This window comes from Populus euphratica, unplaced genomic scaffold (genome assembly GCF_000495115.2).
Source record: "Populus euphratica unplaced genomic scaffold, PopEup_1.0 scaffold739.1, whole genome shotgun sequence".
Classification (NCBI taxonomy): domain Eukaryota; kingdom Viridiplantae; phylum Streptophyta; class Magnoliopsida; order Malpighiales; family Salicaceae; genus Populus; species Populus euphratica.
Window position 1 is genome coordinate 4,695 of NW_011500610.1, and position 9,998 is coordinate 14,692.

The window sequence follows — 9,998 nt, forward strand, 5'->3', positions numbered from 1 at the left end:
CGGAGGTGGTGGCCGTATATCTTTTATTTTTTAAAATATTTTTTATTTTAAAATATATTAAAATAATACTTTATTATAAAATTTTCTTTCACATCCTAATATATTAATTATACTCAACCCACTTAACTAGTTTGATGTTATTTCTTATTTTAATAGGCTTAACTAGTTTGATGTTATTTCTTATTTTTAATAGATATTATATCTTTTATTTACACAACTTTTTTTTTCCAACACATAAATCATATTTAAATTAACATTTGTGTAGTCGTGGAGATTTTCTTCACTATATTAGAAAATTAAATAATAGCCAGTTAAATAAAAGTTTTTAATATTAATAAGTCAAAATTATCATAATCATTCTATAATTTAATTATTTTTATATTTACTATTTGTGTTTGAGAAAATTACAGTTTATATCTCTAATAAATATAAAATGAAATAAATTATTTAATAGTTTAAGATATTAATTATCACGAGCTTAATAAAATTTAAGATATTAGCTATAACTTAAAAAACACACATAAATATAAAAATAACTAAATATCAGGGTAATTTTCCCTATTAATGAATTAATATTTTTTATTTGCATGCTCTAACAAAACACCACATTTTGATTATGATTTCTTTTTCAGTTTTTTTTTTAAATTGATATTTTATATGTTTTAATATAATAATATTAAAAATAAATTCTTTTAAAAAATTAAATATTATTTTATTATATTTAAAAACAAAAATAACTACGAAAAACACTTCCATGTTCTTTGTTGGCTGTTCTCTGCTTCCACAGCCTCCTCTCTCTAACAGATCTCACCTCCTTCTCTCTCTAAACATTACACCTCTGAAGCTTCTCTGCTTATTTTAGTTCTTCTCTATCTCTTTTATTTCTCTCTCTAAGGTTCCCAACTTCATCTCCCTCTAGAAATAAATTCTGTTTCTCAAGTGGGGTTTTCAGGATTATCCTTTTCCACGAAAAGCAACACTCTGCTCCTCGTGAATTGCATGTCAAGTTGGCAACTTTGAGGGAGACCATTAAAGAGTCTGTGAGAGAGATCTAATCTGGAGGCCTTGCCTTCATGGCCAAAACGGGGTTTTTTTTTGCTTTTGGGGAATTTTCAGGTGAATGTAGTGTTTCTCATGTTACTTTTTTTTAGTGCGTCTTTCTTCTTCTTCTTCTCTCCTCTAGGCCCCATCCTCTTTTAATCTCAAGCTTCTTTATTACCTACCCATTTTGTCATAATTGCAAATGGGTTTATACCTTTCAAAAGCTTCTTTTTTCCTGGGGGAGTTTAAGTTTGAAGATTGACATTTGTCTTGTCGGGTCTATTTTTTAGCGTCCAGGTGGTGAAAGGAGTAGTGCTTTTGGTCTTCTTGAACTGAAGCTGAGGGTTTAGCATGGGAGTGAATGTAGAGTGATCAATGCAGTTTGGGGGCTTTAACAAAAGCTTGAGATTTTGAGTTTGCTTTCATGGGTTTGGGTTAGTAAAATGTTTTTTTTTTTGGGATGGTTTGTAGTGGTGATTCTATGCCCTACAGGAGCACATACTGATTGTTTTGAAGAACTTGTTGGACATGGAGGAAAGTTTCGGGGATTTGGTGTTATAATGGCAAATTGGTTTGTTACCTTTGAGATGAAAATGAATGCCTTGTGTTTAATGGAGGATCTTTGATTGCTTGAGTTTTGGCTTTTTCTGTGGGTTTTGGCAATCGGTTAGTTGGGTATAATTACTTGCCTTTTCGAAAGCAATAGTGTCAGATTTAAGATTTAATTTTTGGGGTGGATAGAGTTTGAAAGAACCAAAAAAAGAATAAGAAAGATGCTATATAGTTTGATTAGTTTTGTTAACCCTCAAGAAATAATGCTATCATTTGCATTTATGTTCTGATCATGACCAAGGCAGTCCGCACTAGGATTCTCAAGGATGCAAATGGTGATATCGGTGATCATCTTCGAAATCATATTCATTTGACCAATTGTATTCATCTGAAAAACCACATGCTTAAGCAAAGCCCCATACTGGCTGATAGGTCATTAATGCGGGACCTCATTACCCTTCAGAGGTCCCGATCTTTGAGAGATCCTTCGGCCAGTCCTCCTTCATGGCACTCACCTTCTGTAGTTGATTTACTTCCCAAGAAAGGTGACCCAGATGCGGCCATTCGAGAAGGTAGAAGCTCAGTTGGTACTGAGCGTCGAAGGGAAGGTAGGAGGCTGTCAGGTACTTCTCCACCCTTAGCAAATTTAGCACCATCAAAGGTCGTCCCAAGTGATATTAGTTTGGGTATTGATGGGGTAGCGGCTATTAGTGATCGCAGTGTGAAGAGTGCAATTAGGGATGGTAGGAGAGTTGTTACGAGAGAAGAATTTTGTAGAAAAAGTGATAGGGCTGATCTATTGGGCGGTGATGAAGACCTTTTACAAGATCACGCTGTTAATAGTTTTATTCATGAAGCTGTTTCAAGGAATTCAGAATCAAAAGATAGAAAGAGTAAACATAAGGGGAAGCATAGTCAGGATATGCATATTAAGACCCTTTCAGAGCAGCTAAATGAGATTCCAAGGGGTAGCGATGTGGCATCTTCCAACATGCATCTTCACGGAAGACACACACAACAGCAGAAAATAGGTGAGCATGAGACCAGTGTTAGTGGCTATAGTGGAGTGAATAGGGTGAAAAGACGGAAGTTTCGAAGTGCCAGAAGAACTCGGGCTGCTACTCCAGCTTCAAGGGATGCTGGGGGACACAAAGAAATGTCTGTTGCTTCTAATTCATTTGCTCAAGGTCCAGCACAGCCAAGGTATCACATGGAGGAAGAAGAATATGGGGACCAAAATGTCACAAGGGCTCCCGGAAATGGATGTGGAATTCCATGGAATTGGTCAAGAATTCATCATAGGGGTAAGACATTCCTTGACATGGCTGGAAGGAGCTTATCTTGTGGTTTGTCAGATTCAAGGAGAGATGGCACATTTTCCCATGGAAGAGATTTTCCTGGCATGCCTGTGGCATCTGATCATTCTACTTCATCTACTAAATCTGATGTAGAGGCTTTGCCTTTACTAGTGGAGGCATCCGGATCCCATGAAAGCACTGATAATGCTGGTTGGGTGCATGACTATTCAGGAGAGCTAGGTATATATGCTGATCACTTGTTGAAAAATGATGTTGATTCTGAAGCAAGATCCAGTGAACAATGCAAGCTTGGGCGGAACCACAATGGTAGGCATCAAAATCTGACACAAAAGTACATGCCAAGAACTTTCAGAGATCTAGTGGGACAGAATTTAGTAGCACAAGCTCTCTCTAATGCTGTTTCTAGGAGGAAGGTTGGGTTGCTATATGTGTTTTATGGGCCTCATGGTACTGGGAAAACCTCATGTGCTAGGATATTTGCCAGAGCTTTGAATTGTCAATCTCTGGAACATCCAAAACCTTGTGGCTTTTGCAATTCTTGCATTTCACATGATATGGGTAAGAGTCGAAATATAAGGGAAGTTGGCCCAGTCAGTAATTTTGATTTCGAGAGCATTATGGATCTGCTTGACAGTATGATTGTTTATCAGATCCCATCTCTATATAGAGTTTTTATCTTCGATGACTGTGATAGTCTGTCTCCTGACTGCTGGAGTGCCATATTGAAGGTCATTGATCGAGCACCCAGACGTGTAGTTTTTGTCCTTGTCTGCTCAAGTCTTGATGTTTTGCCTCATATAATTATATCCAGATGCCAGAAATTCTTTTTCCCGAAGCTTAAAGATGCAGATATTATATATACTTTGCAGTGGATTTCATCCAAAGAAGATGTAGATATAGATAAGGATGCACTAAAACTTATTGCATCGCGGTCAGATGGATCCTTGAGGGATGCTGAGATGACACTTGAACAATTAAGTTTGCTTGGGCAGAAGATATCTGTTCCTCTGGTTCAGGAATTGGTAAGTGCTTTCTGATTCTTTGGCTATAATTAAAATGTTAAAAAGATTTGATTTCATTGTACATTGGTTAAAAAAATGCATATTCCAATACTGTCAATGTTATGTTTGCCTCTTTAATGATACATCAAAGTAATATTCTATAGTCTATACAAGTCTGCAAGGTATTGACGTTGATGTGTATGTTAGAAATATAATTATTGCAGTTAAGTTTTTCAAACAATTAATGCTTTTAAATGTACTTGATCATGCAGGATGTGCTAATTTTCACTTTTTTTGACAAAAGTCATGGTGCTTTTATTTTCTGTGCTAATGATGGTGGGATAGTGTTAGCTTGTAAAGGAAGTTATAGTTCCATGTTTGGACTCCAGATTATCCAAAATTAGAAGTTATATTTGTGTATATGTTATTTTGCTGACAAAATATGAGCCTAAGCCTTATCCTGATCTCAATTCACCACTCGAGCTAAATTATGAACAAACTGTTGTTCTTGTTGTTTTTCATATTTGCCATTTCCTAACATGAGATCATTTTTAGGCTTATAAGGCTAAGTAGTTACAAAAAATAGTGCTGCATTGTTGTAGTGATGCCTAAAAGAATGTTTGTTAACTGCTTGATGTCTATAGATTAGATTGAAGAGCAATTTGCCATTCATGGCTTGTGGCTGAGTTTCTGTTTAGATGCAGTAGACTATATGCACAAACTTCTCGGAATATCCATATCCATGGATATGTGATATAGGACACTCAATTGAACCACTGTTAAAAAAAGGCACATCTTGGTTGTGATTGCACGTTTATTAGTATTCTGCTTTGTCAGTTGCAGTGTGCAGATGCAGATTTTTTGCTGACCATCATCTCAATATGATGATAATCTTCTGCAGAAATTCTGCTTTGCTAGTTTCCCTAACCCATTGAGAGCTTAATAGCGCTCATGGATCCCTGATTATGAATCTCTCGTAATCTTTGTTCTTGCCTCTTCATTATCAATCATGGGCTATCATCTCACTGAACACCCACTTAGCCTGTTTGGTTGCTAGTTTTTTTTTTTTGCTTTGGTCTCTTAGATGACTCTTCTCAGGCTGATTAAACTGCCCCTTACTGTCTCACTTGATTAAATATGATATGCTTCTATTTATTTGCTCTAAACTCTATGAGTCTCTTACAGGTTGGGCTAATCTCTGATGAAAAACTGGTGGATCTTCTTGATTTAGCATTATCTGCAGACACAGTAAACACTGTGAAGAATTTGAGAGTCATAATGGAAACTGGTGTGGAGCCATTAGCTTTAATGTCACAACTTGCTACCGTTATCACTGATATACTAGCTGGTAGCTATGATTTCACAAAAGAAAGGCCTAGAAGAAAATTTTTTCGACGAAAGCCATGTGAGTTCAGTAGTTATTTGATGCTTTGTGTATCAGTGACAAGTTATTGAATAATCTGACTTTTTAAATTTGGTCTCTGTGACTATGGTCCCTCTCACCTGAAATTGCTGGTTTGTGATTTTCCTTCCTAACTTTGGGATGTTATGGATTTGTTGACCAGTTTGGTGTTATTAAGAGTCGTTATGTCAATGTTTTTGGTGTCTGAAATTTTATCTTTTGTACCTCTGACATGAATTCCCTCCCCTTTATTTTCATCAAAAACTTGAGACCGGGTTGTATGAATCAGTTATTTATACTATGGATATTTATTCACAAAAAATTGACCACAAATTTATTGGTTCTAGTATCCAAAGAAGATATGGAAAAGCTGCGTCAGGCCCTCAAAACTCTGTCAGAGGCTGAAAAACAACTTCGAATGTCAAATGACAAATTAACATGGTTAACAGCTGCCTTGCTTCAACTTGCTCCTGATCAGCAGTATCTGCTTCCTAGTTCGTCCACAGAAACTAGTTTTAATCATAGCCCTCTGGCCCAAAATAACATGGGTGGAAGAGAGATTTCCAGAAAAGGTGGTGAACATGAGATGCCCAATAATGGGAGAGATTTGCCAATGCATGTCAGATTGGAAAGTCTCCCTGGTGGAACTTCTGCTGATTTCCGCAACAATGGCTCAACAAGTGGTATTAGCATTGACAGAAAAAGAAATGCTGCGTCTGGGATGGCTCCTCATTGGACACCTGTACAAACTTCTGATGAAATCCGGGTGAACAGCAGGCAGGTTTCTGGTAAAAGCCATAAGGGATATGAAGAAATTTGGTTGGAGGTGCTTGAGAAGATTCAAATTAACAGTATGAGAGAATTCTTGTACCAAGAAGGAAAGCTGATCTCTGTCAGTTTTGGTGCAGGTGCATCTCATTTACATGCATTTTTCATTTACATATATAGTGTCATTCGAACTTGCATTTGCACATGGTTGTGGTTTCCACACTTGTTTTTATAATCTAGATGCTTTACATGCAAACATATACTGAACCACAATATATTTACTCAAAACATTGAGTGATGGTAAATGTTCTCTTGAGGGTCTCATGGTGATGGGGACCAGCTATATGGATTATTTATCAACTGGTTGGGGCTGAGTCCACAAAACTTTCCCTGTTTGATCGTGCTTTATTTATTTCTCGATTTGATAAATGGTCCTTTGAATTTCACAAAGTCACAGTTCTTCCTTTTGATTAATGAACCTTAAAATATTCCTTGTTCCATATAAACAACTGGTTTCAAGTGCTATGCTCATCCATGTTCTTAGATCATTATCCTGTCCTCTAAAATTGACAAACCAAGCAAAGATTACTCAAATAATTCATTTTGCAGGAGCATGCTCTTTTTAGTCCTTGCAAATATTCTCCAAATTAGTGTTTTCTTTGTTCATCTCCAACTGTCCTTTATGTGGCATGCTTGGGAAACAAATATTCTCTATGCATTCACTTATAAATATTTAATCAACTCTGCAAATAAATTTTTACCTTTTGCAGCCCCAACTGTGCAGTTGATCTTCAGTTCACATTTCACCAAATTGAAGGCAGAGAAGTTTAGGGCACATATTTTACAAGCATTTGAATCTGTTCTTGGATCACCAGTGACAATTGAGATCAGATGTGAGTCGAACAAGGAAACAAGTGCAGGGTTCCGTGTGCCTCTTATTTTACCAGCTTCTAAAAATGGTTCATCTGAGATGGCTATAGACCCCGTGCTGAATGCTGGGAGCAGAATGCCTAGGACAGGAGATTATCTTGAAGGGAGGAGTGAAATTGTTGAAGTACCGACTTCTCCAAGAAAATATGAGGGTAATGAACCAGCTAACCACAATGTAGAATCCAGTAGAAGAGGTTTACAGCACACTCGGGCAGGAGAATCAGTTTCGAATAAGAAGCCAGCCGTGAGGTCTTTGGTGGAAAGAAGAAAGCTCGGGGAAACAAGTCAGAGTAAGAGCATTGTGAGAAGCAAGGTTTCCCTTGCGCGTGTAATTCAGCAAGCTGAAGGATGTACACAGCAAGCTGGATGGTCAAAACACAAAGCAGTTTCTATAGCTGAAAAGCTTGAACAAGAAAATTTGTACGTATTTGAAGAACTTTTTATTCTTTTTACCTATTATCATGCCAATCTAATTATTATCCTTGGATGACATAGAAGCTGGAACCACCTTTTAGCAGTGAACTTTATTTTACTGGAAAAGGCCTAAACTTTTGTTATAAAGTGGTGCCTGGTAGCTGTATTAGCTATATGTGATGAACAGAAAGGAGGGCTTGGTCATAGGGCTGGGTTTCAATTTTCTTGTTTCTCCAAAAATCCTAGGGATTCCTTGACAGGAAGGGTAACGCACCCTTCTTTTATCCCTGATAAAGTAGATTCAATTAGCTATTTATCAGTTACCAATGTCAAACCATCTATAATCAGTGAGTAGGGAGCTGATTATATATTAACTTGTGCATAGTAAAAAAAAAAAAAAGGTTTATATTATACCTAGTTTTTCCAAAGAAGCCTGAGCATGTATTTGTAGGTGCTTGGTAGCATAATGGCTAAGGCCTCTTCTTGGCATTGCACCAAACAACCTCACACCAGGAATAAGAAGGATTAAGGGAGGAAGAAGGTTAACCTATATTGTAGTCTATGGTCCTATCAGCCTTGTAATGAACAGAAAAAAGTAACACTCTTGACGAGTTTGTTATTAAAACTTGGTTGAGTCGAGAGGAGAGCTCTTCTGCACATTATATTTAAATTATATTTTGCCCTCTCAAATTGGCTTTTGTGCATTTGTAATTTTACAGGAGGCTGGAACCTAGATCAAGATGCTTGCTTTGCTGGAAAGCAACTAGAGTGACACGGCGGAAGGTAATTAGTTCTAGATCTCTAATGATATTGATGCAAACTTATGCACCTTTGACTTCGCAAAAATATTCTTAAGGGTGATTATATCCTGCATGCTCTCTCATAATGCTGAAGTAGAAAGCAACCATAGCATACTTTTAGTGAGGTAGGTTAATTTTCATGTTTAATGGTCAATATGCTTGCCAACGTTTTTGTAGATGTCATTCAAACCTTCATAGCATGCCAGTCCCTTTTAGCTTCTTTGTTTTAGGTTCATACAATTATCTAACCAAGCAAAATAGAAGGTGGCCGGAAAGGTATGCATCGCACAATAGTTTAAATTGCTTTGTACACTGGCTGGAGCTCCCGTTGGTCATTGACTAAACAGTTATGTAAACCAAAGCTACCATAATGATTAAAACATTTCCTAAGATGTACGTTTTGTCTGAGGGAGTGTCCCATTTTGTAAACGAGTAGTTGTTTTGATGTAATCTGTTTTGAAAATGTTGGTTATATTTGTTCTTGCAGCTTTCTCGTTTGAATATTAGGACACGAAAACCACATTCATTGCTGAAGCTTGTCTCGTGCGGAAAGTGTCTCTCTTCTAAATCTCCACGATAGAACAAGGAAAAATTTCCAGTGGCTTTGAAGGATTCAGACTTCTACTTCATCAATACTAGCTTAGTGTAATTAGCCATTTTCTTGCCATTTACCGAGTCAATTCATCTCTTTCATCGAATAAATGTAATGGTTATTTCTGATTAGAATGTAGCGAAAAATTATCCAGTGTAGATTCCTTCATGCAATCATTAAATAATAGTCTTAGGCTTTCTTCTCTTCGACTCTTAATTGCAGTGAGGCCTGACTTTTCTGATGCCATGCGGGGACGTTTCTATATGTTAGAAGTTAGTACAGGATAACGAAACAGAAGGGCATCCATTGTTCATTGATGAGCTTTATCTGGCAGATTAGAATAGGGTCACTCTCATGCCAGGCCTAGGAATGACCAGGACCAGAGAAATCACGCCCATTTTCTCCTTCCTCTCATGTGTTTCTGGTCACTTGAGAACTATGGCGGCGCTTATTTCACTGTGTTACTTCCTCTTCAGAATAACACTTCCTGGATTTTCCACTTCATATGCTTGCTCAACAATTTTCTAATATTCTTAGCAAATTATCCCTTTGTGTGGTGCTCGTTTCTATTGAGAATTCTTAGAATATTGAAGTTAAGGGTAGATCACAATAACCTTCTTGAGGCATGTGCGTGCCGTGGGTTATGGTTACCATCCAAAAAAATGAATATTTTTTCCAAGAAAATACTACAAACCCTTTTTATTCCCAAAATACCATTAATTACTATTAGTACAAAACGTCATATTACAGAAGGATATTAAAAAAAAACTATTAAAAATTGATTGAGATTAATGTTGTTCATGATTTTTTTTATATATAATTTTGAATATTTTTCAAAGAAAATGTGTGGTTGTAAAAGCGATCTTCAAGAATATTAAGGTTAATTCATCCATCTATCTTAATATGTTACGTATATTCTTTCAATTGAAGATGAGCAAATTAATTGAATGTTTGAAATATCCGTAAAAATTGACAATAAATCAATGAATATTTTTTTTTATTTTTTGGATAATTTCAGTTAGAAAATTAAATGTTTTGTTAGTTTTTTTTTTAAGAGCAAAAAAAAAAAGCATTCGGAAAAAAAATCAAATAAGTAATTTTGAAAAGTTTAAAAATGAAAATTGAACTTTAAAGAAAAGAAAGAAAAAAACTAAATCTAGAAAAATTAATACTAATTTG

General features: G+C 36.2%; 1 protein-coding gene across 1 annotated transcript; it reads left to right on the forward strand.

Moving 5' to 3' along the window:
- Positions 1-769: 769 nt before the first annotated feature.
- LOC105115651 (protein STICHEL-like 3) lies at positions 770-9,058 on the forward strand. Its single transcript, XM_011012603.1, has 6 exons — positions 770-3,934; positions 5,099-5,318; positions 5,663-6,223; positions 6,854-7,433; positions 8,147-8,210; positions 8,715-9,058. Exons 1-6 carry the CDS (start codon positions 1,886-1,888, stop codon positions 8,805-8,807), a joined length of 3,567 nt encoding a protein of 1,188 aa, XP_011010905.1. The 5' UTR covers positions 770-1,885; the 3' UTR covers positions 8,808-9,058.
- The last annotated feature ends 940 nt before the right edge of the window (positions 9,059-9,998 follow it).